At 41.7% G+C, this 18,138-nt stretch overlaps 1 protein-coding gene across 1 annotated transcript; it reads right to left on the bottom strand.

Moving 5' to 3' along the window:
• Positions 1-1,491: 1,491 nt before the first annotated feature.
• On the bottom strand, positions 1,492-7,476 carry PLK2 (polo like kinase 2). Its single transcript, XM_061393474.1, has 14 exons — positions 7,071-7,476; positions 6,341-6,448; positions 6,065-6,181; positions 5,737-5,866; positions 5,424-5,511; positions 4,843-4,938; positions 4,536-4,734; positions 4,291-4,438; positions 3,850-3,947; positions 3,415-3,544; positions 2,946-3,186; positions 2,704-2,833; positions 2,339-2,449; positions 1,492-2,203 (listed from the first exon to the last, which is right to left on the bottom strand). The coding sequence occupies exons 1-14, from the start codon at positions 7,338-7,340 to the stop codon at positions 2,012-2,014; spliced, it is 2,058 nt and encodes a 685-aa protein (XP_061249458.1). The 5' UTR covers positions 7,341-7,476; the 3' UTR covers positions 1,492-2,011.
• Positions 7,477-18,138: the final 10,662 nt, after the last annotated feature.

Genomic DNA, 18,138 nt, shown 5'->3' with positions numbered 1-18,138 from the left:
TAAGAATATTAGAAAAATTTTGGTAATTTTTCTCTGTTTAGTGCATCATCTCTGCACTATTCTGTAGAGGAGCCCTGTGCAAATAGAGCTTAATACATCGGAGAGTGCTGCTTTTCTCAGGACAATATCTTCCTTATAGTAGGATTACAACTGAACAAAAAAGTATTTGCACTTTATACAGGTCACTGTAAGTTCAAAGTAAACAGGATGAGCAGCTTCGTACACCTGTCAGAGATCCCACTGGAAAAGAAAAGCATCTCAGATTTACCTCTTGGATAATTTGATAGTTTAAAGATGGGCTTAAAACCATAGATCAGCACTCATACCATCCCTCAACCTCCATGCACCAGAAGGAAAATAAAATTACTTATTTAAAAAGTACTTCTCACTTCTGGTGGCAATAGAAGTGTTTATGATGGTTTGAACTGAGCTATACATTTAGGTCGGAGAAGGCAATGGCACCCCACTCCAGTACTCTTGCCTGGAAAATCCCATGGATAGAGGAGCCTGGTAGGCTGCAGTCCATGGGGTCGTGAAGAGTGGGACACGACTGAGCGACTTCCCTTTCACTTTTCACTTTCATGCACTGGAGGAGGAAATGGCAACCCACTCCAGTGTTCTTGCCTGGAGAATCCCAGGGACGGGGGAGCCTGGTGGGCTGCCGTCTCTGGGGCTGCACAGAGTCGGACACGACTGAAGCGACTCAGCAGCAGCAGCATACGTTTAGGTGGTGCAAATATTAAAGAGTTTTGCCCATATTAAGATAAACTTCTGGCACTTCCTGGTGGCCCAGTGGTTAAGATTACACCTTGCGATGCAGGGGACACAGATTTGACCCCTGGTTGGGCAACTAAGATCCCATGTGCCACAGAGCAACTAAACCTGTGTGCCACAACTACTGAGCCCGTGGCATAACTAGAGAGCCCGTGCGCCACAGTGAAAGATCCCTCGTGACACAACGAGGATCCTGCACGCTGCAACTAAGACCAGACACAGCCAAATAAATAAATACATTTTTTTGAAAAAAAGATAAAACTTCCTTAAACTATTGACCCTTAATAACAGAGGTCTATTTATACAAGATTACGCTAGCCTTCAACCCCAAGCTAAACAAGTTTTGGGGAAATACTTCAGAGAGAAAGTGCTTTTGCATAATAGGAGGCCTTTATTTTGGTTGTGATAAGAGTGATATTTTTGTTATACTCTTCTCAAGCCAGATCTACTCAGAGAGTATATGACTTCATTTCAGGTATTAAATAAAGATTGACTTCCTAGAAACTATTACTGCGATAATTAAAGTTTTTTCTAGCCTGCTTCTACACTCAATGTCATGCCAAAGGGTGCCAAGAATCCACGATCAAAGAATGCAGTGATGCGGTGGTGGTGCCACACCAAAGACAGGAGACCACTGTTTCTGCTTTTTCATACTCTTTATTGCCAACAGTTTAAAATGGTCAACATAAAAAAAAAAATTGATAATAAATACTGCTCTTTGGGCTGTAATAAATAAAAAGTTTATTAACAAGGAATGCACTTTTCCAGCCACAAGTGTCTTCAAAAATTAACAAAACAAAAAATATATATATATGGCCATAGTTCACAGTTAAGCAGCCAAAAGCTGCTCCAATTATAGCCTTTAAACAACATGGGAGCATCCTCCCTTTCCCTCCCCTTCAGGAAGTATATTCACAGCTCCAAGTCCTCTGTCCGAAGCACTCTCCACAGAGAGAAGTTAAGAGTCAATGCACCTTTCTGCAAAATTGTCTGAAAAGCCTTTAGAAACAGGTACGTCAAGGAAAACCGCATTCGGGTTCATTCTCAGCTCATCCAAAGTTCAGGACTGTGTACCTCAGACTGGTCTGGTTCCACCAGGTCCAGTGGGCCACAGAGAAATTGTTTTCGTACCACCACCTGTCCATCTTCTTCAACGTGCTGTAGATCATTCTACTGACTTCCATGTAGATCTCACAGTGGAAAAGAGGAGTCCCATAGGGTCCGTTCAAGAAATCTCCTAGTTACACCTCTGTAAGAGCATGTTCAGAGCGTATTCCATTCGATTTTTTAATTCTAACGAACAGCCAGACATCAGCAGAGTTGTCAGTCTAAAAGTTGTAGATATCCTGTCCTCATTGATGTAGGTGAGAAGGTATTCTTCATTTTGGCTACAGATGATTATTTTTGTATGATCATGGTAGAAATTCACCTTTAAAAAGTAGGCATAGATATTGAGCATCTCTAAACAGTCAAGATATGAAGAGTTTTCTCAATAATTGAACTGGGCTATGTAAAAATCATTTCTTAGGACCTAAACATGCACTTTCTTAAAGGGTTCATTTACCTGAAAGGTGCCATCATTGAAGAGCATCATTAAGGCCTTATCAGATTTTAGCCACTGAAGGAGGTAGAGCCGAGGTCTTCGAACATCAGTAACACTAGGCAGGTCTCCACCCTGAGAGAGATTGGGAGGGTTAGTGCCTAGGAAGACTTCGCAATGTGTGCACTCAGTTCTTCTAGCAAACGCCTCTCAGCCGTAAGCAAGGGCCAGAATGGCCTGGAGGTTCCTGGCCCACCACCCAGACATCCTGAGTCATAGACAGGACGCAACATGAGATGCTGCACTTCTAAAAGCGTTGAGGCTGCACAGATGCTACTGCTCTGTGGACCACACTTCAAACATCACTTCTTGAAAGCCAGGGGACTTACATCCATGAGGTTCTCCTCCATGTAATGAGAGAAGTATTTCAGCACCGTCACTTGACTAATGAATTGTTCAGGGGCATCTGTGGCTTGGAAAACAGAGCACTGGCCAAGCTCCGCATAATAGTGAACTGTTCTAAAGAACAGGGAGAAAAGAAACAGAAACAGGAAAAGTCAGTCACTGTTTTCCGATTTCCTTAGGGCAAAACTGAAGAACTGACAGGGCTTCCTTAGCTGGACACACTTACTTTTTGTCTGGAAGGAGGCTCATGTGAGCACCGTTGTTGAAAAGGACTCCTACGGTGTGGTCTGAGAGCTGGTACCCAAAGCCGTATTTATTAGAGTAGTCGACCCACTTGGTGACCCACTGAAAGGAAGTGCTCAGTTGCTCTTTGGGGATGCAGTCAGCTTCTGGCATGTTTTCGAGACATCCTCGAAGGACTCTTGCCACCGTGTCTGCGACACTTCCCATGGTACTGTCCTCAAGGCCTAAAAAGTCAGAGAAAGTTATAAAATCATTAACAACAAAACCTCAGGCTATGGTAAGTGCTAGGTCTCCCTCCACTAATTCTAAGGATGGAAGACTCAAAATTGCTCCAATCCTCTAAGTTGCTTCTTCTATATTAAATCAGGCCAAAAACCAAGCTGACTTCAGCTGCTTAGTGTTGAACACTGGCGTTTAGAGTGTCACTATTTAAAATGTGATTGACAACTTACATTCACTGCTACTGCTGCAGCTGCCAAGAGTTCCTCTGACTATCATCCGAATAGCATCTCCAATCTGCTGCTTGTTTTCCACTGCGGGTGTTCCAGATCTGGCAACTGTAGTGGTAGGTGGCTGGAGTTCCTAGAAGAGAGAGGAGCCAGATGATAGTCAAGCATTTAAAATTCATCTAAAGTTGAGAATTCTAGTTTAAGATGAGATTATAGCAATTACTAGGAAAGCTTATCACAAAGCAATGGACACAAGCCTAGTAAAAGATATTTCTGATAACTCAACTGCATGCATTGTTAAACTAAGAGATAAAATCTTTCATTTTAAAGGCTTGGGGAAAAAAAAGTTAAGTAAATATATCATGATCCAAGTGATAATTAACAAAGAATGGAAATGATATAAAGTGTTTGTAACTACTTTATTCTTCTCTAGCATACCTCATCTGTCCTGTGTTTGCTGGGTTGCTGAGTTATCGAAGTCTTTTTCAAATCATGCCTAAGCTTGTAAATTTCTTCATCTTCTTTAGATACTTTATCTGTAAATCAAGAAAAAGGATTATGAGCATTATTCTATCCAAACAAGATAGAAACAGAGCAAGTCATATTTCCTCCTTTTGCGTTAATAACCAACTTAAGAGCATTCAAGGCAAAACCAACAGTTTTATCTTTGCCATCAGCTGCAATTATCCAAGAAGCACACTTTAATGCATCTGAAACAAAACTATCTACTACAGTTTGCAATTTAGATTTATTATGCTACCAAAAGTTCAACAGTTTACTAACATAGAGGCCAAATTATGTTAATATGAAAGCCTCTTTCAACTAACTTATCAACTTCATACATATTGTATTGGATACAAAAAAAGTCTTATAACTTACTATGTGTGTCAATATATCTTGCTTTGTCTTTTTTGCCACCAAAAAGAGCAGCAGCTGCCTTCTTAAAGAAATTCTTAGCTGGGCTTGACAAGTGGAAATCTGGAACTGTGTGACAACAGCTAGAAGAGAGTCTATCTGGAGTGAAGCCCTGTGAAGCATAAGAAAAGTCTTTCAGTAACCTGCTGGGAAATTAGGATCAAGAGCATGTAATAAAAAGATGCAAAAAAAAAAAAAAATCCACCAACCTGCAAAAAGAAATCATGTCGAATGATGTCATCCAAACTGGGACGATCTTCTGGATTTTTGGACAACATGCTAGCTATTAAGTGCTTAGCAGGAGCCAGCAATGAAGAGGGCATTGTATACCTTGCTTCTCTTATACATCTGTAAGTTTCTTTCAGATTTGTAGTTTCAAATGGAGGTCTTCCTAGTAACATTGTATACCTGTATACAAGGAAACACTTCTTTAGGAACCATCATAAAGCAATTCTTTTCCAGTGCTAAAATCTACATCTAAATTTGATTTTTTATTATCTTGGTGCGTTTACTTACATTACACAGCCTAAGGCCCAAATGTCTGATTCACAGCCGTGTCCTTGTTTGTTGAGGACTTCAGGAGAAAGATAATTTGGGGTACCACATATTGTCCTGGGAAAACAAAATACAAAGATTTCACTAGGAACTCTCCTCTTGTTTAAATTTAGTTTTCTGGGTAAGCTATGCTGAATTTCTATTTGGAAACATTTGACTTTTGGCATATGAACAATTGACATTTCACCAAGTGACTTGGTAATTTTTTTTTAATGCGTGTACAATTGTTTTCAGCCGCGTGACAAAGTGCTTTAAGCCAACTGAGACCAGGTACAACAGGACATTTTTATACATTTCAGGCAAATAAAAGATTTGTTTCATAATCAACTTATGGCCAAAGATACTCTGCCAAGGCCATAGTGGATGGCCAAAGATACTCTGCCAAGGCCATAGTGGCACTGAGTAAGTGTTTCCTTCAATTAACATTGTAGCAGTTTACAGATTTTAATATCAACTAACCTCTGAAACATTAATCGGAAGATAAAAAGGGCATGTTTGATCTCCACAAAACCCTAGTTAACATGTATCCTTCTGACTCTTACCTTCTCCTGTGTTCCAAGGGTTCCAGCCTGGCTGCCAAACCAAAGTCCCCAACTTTTAGTTCCATGGCTTCATTAATAAAAAAGTTCCCTGGATGACAAAAAAAAAAGTCTGAATTCTCTTGAAAAAATATTCTAACCAAGTACACACACATCTATCCACTGGAGAGGCAGGCAGCCAGCTGCTTAATAGGCAAGCCATCATTCAGAAACAACACTGCATTGGCTAGATCCCAACTAAGAACATTACGTAAGAAAAGGGAGCGAGAGCGTGCATCTCTGACACGAAAGTCAGGGTTTGGAGTGAAAGGCTCACCTAGTTTGAGATCTCTATGCAAGATTTCTTGTTCATGAAGGTACTTTAGTCCAGACACGATCTGCCTGAGGTAATACCGGACTTCTGGCTCTGTCAACACCTTCCTTGCTTTCAAGATATGAGCCATGGACTGGGAGGAGGAGAAGGAAAAAAGAGAATCTGTCAAACAAAGTTGCCAGCATCAGTAGTTTCCTTATGCAGGATGAGCAATGAAAGGTAATGCTGCCATATTATAATTATGTCCACAATCAAATTCCCAGATAAAGTGCTATTTGAATGCCAGGTCAGTGTGCGGGAAGTACATGCACTCAGATGAGTGAAGACTTACCCTTCTACTGCAATATTCCAAAAGAATGTAAATGTTTTCTTTGTCCTCGAAGTAGTGGTAAAACTGCACGACGTGCTTGTGATGGAGAATTCTGTGAAGCTCTATTTCTTTGTCAATCTAAAAGAAAAAGCAAGATCAGTCTTATTAGCTTCCTTCACCTCTGCAAAGCCAGCTGCTTATTGAGCCAGCTGCTTACACATGCAGAAGACATGTTCCTAACAGGGAAGGGCCATCTCTGCACACAAAGAAAATATTTTACTCAACAGTCATACACACCTTTTCCCTTTGATGAGGTTTGGCTACTCTGCTATGAGGAATAATTTTTGCAGCGTAGACTTTGTTGTTAGTCAAATCTGTCATCTCGTAGCATTTTGCAAAGCCACCCTGAAAGGAAACAAAGCCGAGAGGGAATTGAGTATGGCAGGAACATGGACGGCAAATTTTTTTTAATAAATAAACGAGAAAGATAAGCAAAAATATGAGGAAGGGTGGACAGAGGGACGCGGTCTACTTTTTAAAAAGCTCCTTCACGAAGGGAAAGCACTCCTAACAACAGTCAAGTGAAAACGGTGCCCCTTCTCCTTTTACAAAGAGGAGCTTTACGGATCGGAGCTGGGGGTCGGGGAGATGAGAAATAGGGTCTGAAGAGACGTGTCAAGAAAATTCTCTGGGGTGGGGGTGGGGAGGCATCTGGAGGGCTAGGTCTGGTGTAGAAAACCCTCGATTCTGGCCTCAAGATCAACGTCTTTGGGCTCGTTGGGGAGGCAGACAGAGCTGCGGTCAGGGATGGAGAATGCGACCCCCGCACTACCAGCGCACAAAAGCCAAAGGAGGGCAGGTGAGCACCCCCACGCCGTGCCGGGATCCAACTACCGAGACCTCGAGAAACGGCGGGGGAGCGGGGACTCCGGGTCCGGCCCGGCCCGGGGGAATGGGGTGAAGAGTGGGGGAAACGCCCGGGCAGACCTCCCTCCCGCCTGGCAGCTGGGCGCCCGCCGCTCGTCACCTTTCCCAGCACTTTGCCGCGGCAGTAGCGCTTCCCCGTCGTGGGGTCGACGATAATCCGCGAGATCTCGGCCCCCGAGTGCGAGTGGTGGTGATGATGGTGGGGGGCCGCCGGCTGCACCTGCGCCGGGGGCTGCGGCGGCTGCGGCTCCTCGGGGGGCGGCTGCGGCCGCTTCTTTTTCGAGTCCCCGCCGCAAGCCTTGCCCAGCGCCTGCTCGCACATCTTGGTGCTGGCGGCCGGCTGGTAGGTGATAGTCCGTAAGAGCTCCATGGTCGCCTCGTCGCCTAACACTACCGGCCACCACCTCCGAGGCGCGGACACACGACCGAGCCGGCCTCTGCCCTCGAGCTCCTCCCCGCCGCAAACCTCCCGCGCCCGACGCCTCGGTCCACTTGTGCGAGTGTGAACGCCGGGCGAAGTCTTATATATGGGCTGAGAAGGGGGCGGAGAATCGAAACGGAACGTGACGTCACGGGCGACGCCCCGCCCACCGGCCTCCAGAGCGCGCGGGGCCAGGCGAGAGGTCGCTAAGGGCCGATGGGTTTCCGCTCGCAAGCCGGGTGCGAAAGCGGGCGGTCTGGCCGCGGGGGAGCGGTCCCCGCCGTGAGGAGGCGGACACAGGCGTCTGGCCGTCCTCGTGACCAGCACCCCGTTCTTGGAATGTTCCGAACTTCTAGGTTTGAAGTAGAAACCCGGGGGCCGACGCCTCGGCCCCGCCCCGTGGCCCGCGGCGCTGCGGTCATCGCAGGTTCCCTCCCCCGCAAAGCCCTTGCGGACCGCCCCGCAACCTGACGCCTCCCGTGTCATGGGGTGACTGTGGCCAGAGTCCACTGCACAGGCACGTGAGGCTTCCCCCGGGCCACCTGGGAGACCGGGCTGCCGCGGACCCCGCGCTTTTACCCTACCAGTTCCTGTCTAGAGGGTCCCTCCAAGGAGGCCGTGCCCCTGAAAGGCAGGGGTTCCCGGACCAGGGTCTTCCGAGCTCCCCGCTGCTTCTGAACGAGGCAGACTTCGGCTCAGGCCGGTCGGCTGACCATGGCCAAGTCCCACTTAGTGCTCATCACCCTAGATCAAGCCTTTATCTGAAGTCAGGCTCTTAACCTTGGAGAGGGAAGCAGTTGCCCGGGAAAGGTTTAGCCTTCAGGATGTCCGAAGACTGGGAGCAAAGGCGCCATCTCGTGGAATGTGCCAGAAGCGCAGTTAGCGGTTGGAGTAAGCCGCGGTATGGGCTTTCTTTGACAGTAAGTGCTGTTATCCGGCTCCTGGTGCTGATTATGGTTTTACAATCGAAATCATCTATCTCTTCTTCCGAAGGGGTTATGCAGACTGCGTCGTTTAAATGGCTCATTAAGCCACGAGGCTGCTCTGGTGCTGAGAGAGGCAGTCTTAGGCCTTTCAAATGGAGAGAATTGGAGCATGAGGGAGGAACATAGCGTAGTGAATTAAAACATGGCTTAGTTTCCTGTTCGCAGGTTTTACGGTTAAGATTTGCTAACCTAGGAACACCATTCTTTCTTGCTGTAATGACGATAGTATTTTTATGTGCAGTACACCATATTTAGTGTTTTCAAATGCCTTATTTAATTCTGCATCCGTTTTAAGTAGAAAATAATGTTATTCCCATTTTACAGATGACGAATCTGGGGTTTAAAGAATTTAAGTAACTTCTTATATAGTCTCTCTGTATAAATATTTAGTAGATCATCCAAGTTATGTTAATGAGCAGTAGGCAAATTTTTAAATCTAAGATATATTTCACAATATTTCAATAGTAATTTCCAGTTCTATATAGAACATCAGGTTAATAACCCCCTGGAAAGTATTTAGAAAAGGGTTGGCTCAAGTCCAGATACCATCAAGGAGTATTCTTGCCTGGGAAATCCTGTGGATAGAGGAGCCTGCTGGGCTATACAGTTCTTGGGGTCGCAAAAGAGTTAGCAACAGGACTTAGCAACTAAAGCAACGACAACAATGCCTGTTATCAGTGACTTAGGTATGCATGGTTTCAAAGACTCTGTCTCAAGTACTTCCCCGTAATGTAGAAAAGAGTGCCATTGGCATTACAAAGCAGAAAGAGAAAGTCTTCTGTGACTCTTCCTTTTTGATTCTGTAAACAGGGCAAGCCCAGGCATGTTTCTTATAAAGTAAAAGTGAACTTTACCCCCAAATTGTCAGGGCTGGAATAAGGGGTGGACCTAGAGGTAGACATGAAGACTTACGTAATCTTCCTCTTTAAAGTTAAACCTAGGGGTGACCTTTGACCCCCAGATTTAGGCAGAGTTGTTTACTAGCCTGTAGTAGGCTTGCTGGTTTAGCAATTACTACCTAAATTTCCAGAGCTAATTTTACACCACGTCTATTTTATCTGCTGATAATGAACTTTTAAATCTAATTTATGATTTTCTATGATAAAAGGACTGTGAAGAATAGTCATGATATTTTTATTATTATTTCCATTCTTTGATTATCATATATTATTGTATATCTCTTTACCAAATTTACTTAAGCATTTGATGCACTGTTGAACATGCCATAGGAAATTCAGGTCTATCCTCCAAAACATTTGAGCACTTACTAAAATACTAACATGTGTATGTGTTATGGAGTCTTCTGTCCAATTATGGAAAATCTGATTTTTTTTTTGGTTTCTAGTGCCATCATGTGGACAGAACTAAAATTTTTAGTAGAGCAGAAAAGGAAATAAATGTACTTTCAAATGGAGATAAATCTTTAATTAAAAGATATTTTCCTGTAGTTCTCTAGATTTAATGTAAAGCAGTATCCTAATATTATTTTTAGTGAAACTTGACACACTGATTGCAAATTTTATATGAAACTGTAAGTGATCAAAAAGAGCAAAGTAACTTTACAGAAAAATTAGGAGAAGGAAGGTCTTTCCTCTGCCAGTCATCAAGACTGTAAGTTATTAATTTGCTCTATTAAGCTAGAGCAATGAAGAAAGTTTGGTCCTCTCACAGGGATAGACTAACAAGTGAAATAGTTTAAAGAGCCTAGAAATAAAGGCACATGTATATAGAATCGTATATGAGCCTGGAAATAGATGCACAACTATATAGAATTGTGGTATATGAGCCTAGACATAGATGCGTGTGTATGGAGTGTTGTAGTATATGGCAGAGGAAGCATGATAGGTTAGTGAGGAAAGGAGACTATCCAATAAATGGAAGTAGAAAATTGACTTTTCCATATTAAAAAAAAAAAATGAAGTCTGTATCTTACACTGTATTAGTTTTCTAGGGCTGCCTTGACAGAATACCACAGTCTGAATGCTCAATTTACAGAAATTTGCTATCTCTCTCTGGAGGCTAGAAGTCCAGGATCAAGGTATTCCTCCTGGGGCCTCTCTCTTTGACTTGGCAGTTGGCTGCCTTATCTTCTTGTCTTCATGTGATCATTCCTTTATGAGCGAGCATCCCTGGTGTCCCCTTGTAAGTCCAAATTTTCTGTTACAAGGACAGCAGTTAGACTGGATTGTGCTGTGCTGTGCTTAGTCGCTCCGTCACGTCTAACTCTTTGTGACCCCATGGACTGTAGCCCGCCAGGCTCCTCTGTCCATGGGAATTCTCCAGGCAAGAGTACTGGAGTTGATTGCCATGCCCTCCTCCAGGGGATCTTCCCAATTCAGGGATGGAACCCAGGTCTCCCTTGCAGGCAGATTCTTTACATTCTGAGCCATCAGGGAAGCCCAAGAATACTGGAGTGGGTAGCCTATCCTTTCTCCAGGGGAATTTAGGGCCCACCCGAATGGCATTGTTTAACCTTAATCACCTCTTTAAGGTCTTATCTCTAAATACAGTCACATTCTGAGGTACTGGGGGGCTAGGGATTTGATACATGAATTTTGAGGGGAAACAATTTTTAGCCCATAACACACACAAGGTACAAAAAAAGTCTACTTCAGATGGAATAAAGACTTAAAGATTAAGAACAAAGCAAAATATCAGTAGGAAACAATAGGCAACCGATGTTCAGAGCATAGGGTGGGGAAAGTTTTTTTTATTGAGAGAGAGTTGTAGAGTTGACATGTAATACCCTGGTGGCTGAGTGGTAAAAAAATTCACCTGCTAATGCAGGAGACATGGGTTCAGTCTCTGGGTCGGGAAGATCCCCTGGAGAAGGGAATGGCACCCACTCCAGTATTCTTGCCTGGAGAATTCCATAGGCAGAGGACCCTGGCGGGCTACAGTCCATGAGGTCTCAAAAGAGTCAGACATGACTTAGCTATTAAATAACAAACTACTAGTTTTACGTGTATAATGTTATGATTTGATATCTAATATAGGTATATGTAGATATTAATAGAGGCTTCCCAGTTGGCTCAGTGGTAAAGAATCCACCTGCCAATGAAGGAGAGACAAGTTTGATCCCTGGGTCGGGAAGCTCCCCTGGGGGAGGAAATGACAACCAACTCCAGTATTCTTGCCTGGAAAATTCCACGGGCAGAGGAACCGGGTGGGCTACGGTTCATGGGGTCACAAAAGAGTTGGACACAACTGAGAGACTGAGCACACACACACACACACACAGATATATATGGTGAAACAGCTAACACAATTTGTATCACCACACATAGTTACAATATTTTTTCCTTGTGTTGTTACTGAGTCTGAGATAAGGAGGCTCTGATCACCACAGGCATGCTCAATCATTCAGTGAGCTCTGTTCAATGCAGGACTACAGGCCAACAAATCCAAGAGACGAGGTGTTCAGGCAAAGAATACAACTTTATTTGGAAATCTGGCTAACTGAGAAGATGGCAGACTAATGTCTCGAAATAGCCATCTTGTTGAGGTCTGGATGCCAGGTTCTGTTATAGAACCAGAGAGAGAAGCTGTGAGGAACTAAAGTCAAAAGGCAAAGAGGGAGAGGAAATGAAAAAGTTAAAAGGGCCGTCAGTCTTGGAAAACATCTCCAGAAATGGCCAGCATCAGGGAAAAGAAAGAAGTGTTAGTCACTCAGTCATGTCCAACTCTTTGTGACCCCATGGGCTATGGACCCCAGGGACTGTACCCCTCTAGGCTCCTCTGTCCATGGAATTCTCCAGGTAAGAATACTGGAGTGCATAGCTATTCCCTTCTCCAGGGGATCTTCCTGACCTAGGGGTCACACCCAAGTCTTCTGCACTGTGGGCAGATTCTTTATCCTCTGAGTCACCAAGGAAGCATCAGGGAAGGGGTGTGTTAATCTCTTCTTTCTTGCAGCCATTCACAGGTGAACAGGGTCAGATTATCTCTCTGTGAGCTGAACAGAGGCTCTTTAGTTTAACAGTCAGGCATAGGAGCAGGGTCTTCTGAGGTAGGCCATTATGTATGATTATAATAACAACATCAATGAAAAACAAGTCAAAGAAACATTTCCAACATGGAGTCAGAGTTGGTTCTTCTCTGCAACTGTATGATAGTAAATTTTAACACCTACTCTCTCAACAGGGCTTCCCTGATGGCTCAGCAATAAAAAATTCACCTCCAGTGCAGGAGACGCAAGAGATGCTGGTTCAATCCCTGGGTCAGGAAGATCCCCTGGAGGAGGAAATGGCAACCCGCTCCTATATTCTTGCTGGGAAAATCTCATGGACCAGAGAAGATCACAAAGAGTCTGAATATATGATACCATATAGTTAACTCAGGTTTTCCCTGGTGGCTCAGTGGTCAAGAATCTGTCAGCCAATTCAGGAGACATGGGTTCAATCCTTGGGTAGGGAAGATCCCCTGGAGAAGGAAATGGCAACCCACTCTAGTATTCTTGCCTGGGAAATCCCATGGGCAGAGGAGTCTGGTGGACTAGAGTCCATGAAGTTGCAAAGAGACAAGACACAACTTAGCAACTACACAGCAGCAACAGAGTGTTAACTGGAGTCAGCACGCTTTACATCCCCAGGACTTACTTACTTCATAATAGGGAGTTTGTGCCCTTTGGACCTCCTTTACCCGTGTTGCCTGCCTTCCCTGCCTTCTGTTAACCACTGAGCTGTTCTCTTTGAGCTCTGAATATGAGTTCAATTTTATTTTTAAATTTCATATATAAATGAGAATATTCATTGTCTTTCTCTCTTTTATTCATTTAACATAAATAGCTCAAGGTCCATCCATCTTATTGTAAATGGCAGGACTTCCTTCTGTTGTATGGCTAAATCATATTCCATTATGTGTGTGTGTATCTAATATTTTCTTTACCCATTCATCCATTAATGGAGTTTTGTTTCTATACCTTGATGGCCTTTAAAAATGCTGCAGTGAACTTGGGAATATTGTTATTTCTTCAAGATTATGATTTCATTTCCTTTGATTATATACCCAGAAATGGGCCTGCTGGGTCATATGGTAATCCTATTTTTAATTTTTTGAGGCATCTCCATTTTGTTTTCCATAGTGCTTGTACTGATTTATATTCCCACCAATATTGTATAAGGGTTCCCTTTTCTCCACATCCACCCCAACACTTGCTCTTTCTTATCTCCTTGATGATCACCATTCTAAAGAGGTGTGAGACGAAATCTCATTGTGGTTTGGATCTGTCTTTCCTTGATGATTAATGATGTTGAGCATCTTTTCATTTACTTACTGGCCTTTTGTAGGTCTTCTTTGGAAATATCCATTCAAGTCTTCTGCCCATTTTTTTAAATTGAAACATACTTGATTTACAATGTTGTATTAGTTTTTAGTATAAAGCAAAGTGATCGGATATATATGTGTGTGTATATACATTCTTTTTCATATTATTTTCCACTGTGCTTTACTAGAGGATACTGAATATAGTTCCCTGTGCTGTATGGTAGAACCTTGTTGTTTATCTATTTTGTATATGGTAGTTTGTATCTCCTCACCCCAAACTCCTGATTTATTCCCCCCTCCCACCCATTTCCCCTTTGTTGTTTCCCAGTCTGTTAAGTCATGTCCAACTCTCTGTGACCCCATAGCCTGCAGCATGTCAGGCTTCCCTGTAAATTTGTTTTCTATGTCTGTATGTTTCTGTTTTGTATATGTTTCTTTGTATCGTATGTTAGATTCCACATATATGTGATATCATATGATATTTGTCTTTGACTTATTTTACTTCATGATAATCCCTAGGTCCATCTGTGTTGCTACAGATGGCATTATTTCCCTCTTTTTTGTTGCTGAGTAGGATTCCATCATGGACCTGTGCCACATCCTTTTTATTTATCATCTCTCTATGGACTTTTAGGTTGCTCCCATGTCTTGGCTATTGTCAGTGATACCACTGTGAACATTGGGTTGCATGTATCTGTTCAAATTAGATTTCTCCAGATATATGCCCAGGAATGGGATTGCTGGATCATATATGTTCTACCCATTTTTAATCAGATTACTTACCTCTTTACAGTTGAGGTAAAGAGGTAAGTAAGTAACTCCTTATTAGATACCTGATTTGAAAATATTTTCTCTCATTATGTAGGTTTTCTTTTCATTTTGTGGATGATTTCCTTTGTTGTGCAAACACTTTCTTTGATGTAGTTCCCCTTGTCTATTTCTCGCTTGTATTGCCTTTTGCTGTCAAATCCAAGATATCATAGCCAAGACTAATGTAAAGGACTTTATCCCATGTTTTCTTCCAGTTTTGTGGTTTCAAATAGTTAATCTATTTTGAGTTGACTTTTGTGTGTGGCATAAAGATAATGGTCCAGTTTTATTCTTTTGATGTGACTATCTAGATTTCCCAGCACCATTTATTGAAGAGACTATCCTTTATATATGTCCAAAAATATATTATGGGAAAAGAACAGTCTGTTCAATAAAGGCAAAGATTTTTCAATGTGCAAATCCCATTAACCATATAACAAGAAATTGATAAATTTGGCTAAATTAAAATTAAGAAATTTGATTCATCAAAAGACACTTTAAACTAAAAAGACAAGCTATAAGTTGGTAGAAAGATTTGTATACATATAACTAAAAGAAATAGAAAGGACTCCTACATATTGGCAAGAAAAATGACCCAATATACATAAAAATAAGTAAACGATATAAAGTATTTAATAGAAAAGGAGCTACTTATAGCCAATAAATAAGGTGAGTTTCTCAAAGTCAGTAATAATTAGGGAAAGATAAATCAAGACCATTTAAGCTCATTCAACAGGAAAAGGTTAGGAAACCTAAACATATCAAGTGTTGGAAAAAAAGTAGATCAGCAATTTGTATGTACAATTTTGCTAAGAGTGTGAGTTGATCATTCTTACATCCTACAACCCATCAAGAGAAATACTTGCACATATGTACCAGGAGACACATATACAAGCAATGTCATGGCAGTGCTTTCAGTGATTGAAAAAAAAAAAAAAAGCCCACATAAACCAAATGCCCATAAGATAGAAGAGGGGGTAAATAAATAGTGGTGGTTGTTCAGTCACTCGGTCGTGTTCGACTCTTTGCGATCCCATGAATTGCAGCATGCCAGACTTCCCTGTCCTTCACTGTCTCCCAGGGTTTGCTCAAACTCAAGTCCATTGAGTCAGTGATGCCCCCCAACCATCTCATCCTCTGTTGCCTCCTTCTCCTCTTGCCTCAGTCTTTCCCAGCATCAGGGTCTTTTCCAGTGAGTTGGCTCTTCCCATCAGGTTACCAGAGTATTGGAGTTTCAGCTTCAGCACCAGTCCTTCCAATGAAAAGGATTGAGAAAAGAAAAAAAAAAAACCCATATAAACCAAATGCCCATAAGATAGGAGAAGGGATAAATAAATGGTGGTATGTATACATAATGGGATATTATATGAAAATCAATGAATTAACATATCTACATCAGTATGAATAAATCTTAATGTTTACTTTTTTAAAATGCAAATTAAAGATTATTCTTTTATAAAATGCAAGAACTAAATCTATTTTGTTTATAGATACATTTTTATTAATTTAAAGCACTATTTAAAAAAACACGGAAATGACAAACGGTACATTTAGGACAATAGTTATTTTACCTTGTGTGAGTGAGGCCAGGGATATAATAGAAGGAAAGAACATGCACATCTGTACTGTCAGTGATCAGTTCCTGGATTGGATTATGGGAACACTCAAACAAGACGTGTGCCTGGAGAGACCAACGATATGTCATGAGCCAAGGACTATGGTTAGTCCAGTCGTGAGTACCTTAAATCCAGGTTTTAAAAAAAGAAGTACACAGTTCTGACCAGTATAATGACCAGTATAATGAGGGAAGTGAAACAATAAGAAGAACATTTTTATATATGTGTGCATTGCTAGGAGGCTGCAGGGGCTCGGCTGGCCATGTTACATCACTGAAACAGCCTGGGCACCGAGGAAGGTGAAAAGAGCCAGACCTCATTTTACGTTCATCACAATAGATCTACTTGGTTGGATATTTAAATTTAAGTTCTAATTCTTTGAAAAAGAACTTAATGAACATTAAAAGGTTAATTTTAGGATTTAAATATATAAATATGTTAAATATCTTTTATGTTAAGTTTGACACACTAGCATTTTGTAAGTGAATGAAACTCTATGGCAAATCCTGCCAGTAATCTTTGATGAAGATTTATATTATGCATTTGTCACAATAGTTGACCAAACTTTTATTCCTTCTTCTGTCTGTTTACCTGTCTACCTAACCATCTGTTTCCTGGACTTGATAATAACAGTGTTTAGGAGCAACTCTCCTTTCCCTTCATTCACTGTTCAACAAACTGAAATTACTGATTTCTATAGTGGATTTAGATCTCCCTCTACTGGTACAAAAAGATAATGCCAATCAATGCTCTAGGTTGCTTAAATGCTACTGTTCTTAGTCATACTCACCATTCCATTGCCTTATGTAGCATCAGCATAAAAAGCAAGCTCACTTTTGAATCTATCTTAAAGGACACAGCTATTTTCTGAAGTCAAATTATCTAAATTTTTATAAATAAAAAATTATTATGAGCATATAGTACAAAAACAAGGTAAAGATGTTTCATTAATACTTTTCCTCACTCTTATAAATAAATACCTTTTGTCTCATTGACATCTAAAATATTTTTTTTTCAAGAACATCTTTCTCTCTTTGTGAATCCTTACAGGTTGCTTATCCTCTACACATGTACCTTCAAATTTCTTGTTCATTTAGGAGCTTTTTTCTTTTTTCTTTTTTTTTTTCTTCCAGTTTTATAGAGAAATCTTTTTCTTCTTCTTCTTCCAGTTTCTTTTTTTCTTCTTTTCTTTTTTTCTTCTTCCAGTTTTACAGAGAAATAATCAACATATAGTACTGTTTACGTTTGGAGCTTCCAGAGTAACTCAGATGATAAAGAATCTGCATGTAATTAAACCCGGGTTTGATCCCTGGATTGGGAAGATCCCCTGGAGAAGCACATAGCAACCCACTCCAGTATTCTTGCCTGGAGAATCCCACGGAGAGAGGAGCCTGGTGGGCTACAGTCCATAGCATCACACAGAGTCAGACACAACTGAAGTGACTTAGCACACAGCACACACTTAAAAATTAATATATACCCCATAATAATTTGATGTACATATAACATGAAATTATTATTGCAGTAAGTTTAACGAACTTTTATCACCTCATATAGATACAAAATTAAAGAAATAGAAAAAAAGATTTTTCCTTATGTTAAGAACTCAGGATTTACTTGTTTGTTTTTTTCTCAAACTGTGAATTTTTATTTTGTATTGCTGCTGCTGCTAAGTTGCTTCAGTTGTGTCCAACTCTGTGCGACCCCATAGATGGCAGCCCACCAGGCTCCCCTGTCCCTGGGATTCTCCAGGCAAGAACACTGGAGTGGGTTGCCATTTCCTTCTCCAATGCACAAAAGTGAAAAGTAAAAGTGAAGTCACTCAGTCGTGTCTGACTCTTCATGACCCCATGGGCCTCAGCCTACCAGGCTCCTCCGTCCATGGGATTTTCCAGGCAAGAGTACTGGAGTGGGGTGCCATTGCCTTCTCCGATTTTGTATTGGGGTATAGCCAATTAACAATCCTGTGGTAGTTTCAGATGAACAGCTAAGTGACTCAGCCATACATATACATGTATCCATTCTCCCCAAACCCGCCTCCCATCCAGGCTGAGCAGAGTTCCATGTGCT

This window comes from Bos javanicus, chromosome 20 (assembly GCF_032452875.1).
Source record: "Bos javanicus breed banteng chromosome 20, ARS-OSU_banteng_1.0, whole genome shotgun sequence".
NCBI lineage: Eukaryota > Metazoa > Chordata > Mammalia > Artiodactyla > Bovidae > Bos > Bos javanicus.
The sequence above is the reverse complement of the archived record's forward strand: the minus strand, read 5'-3'. Positions and strand labels throughout refer to the sequence as shown.

Coding starts and splice junctions, on each gene's coding strand:
- PLK2 (XM_061393474.1), bottom strand. CDS start 7,340: ATGGAGCTCTTACGGACTATCACCTACCAGCCGGCCGCCAGCACCAAG. Junction 5,867..6,064: donor TGGAATATTGCAGTAGAAGG/GTAAGTCTTCAC, acceptor TCCTCCTCCCAG/TCCATGGCTCATATCTTGAA. Junction 4,439..4,535: donor GACATGATTTCTTTTTGCAG/GTTGGTGGATTT, acceptor TATGCTTCACAG/GGCTTCACTCCAGATAGACT.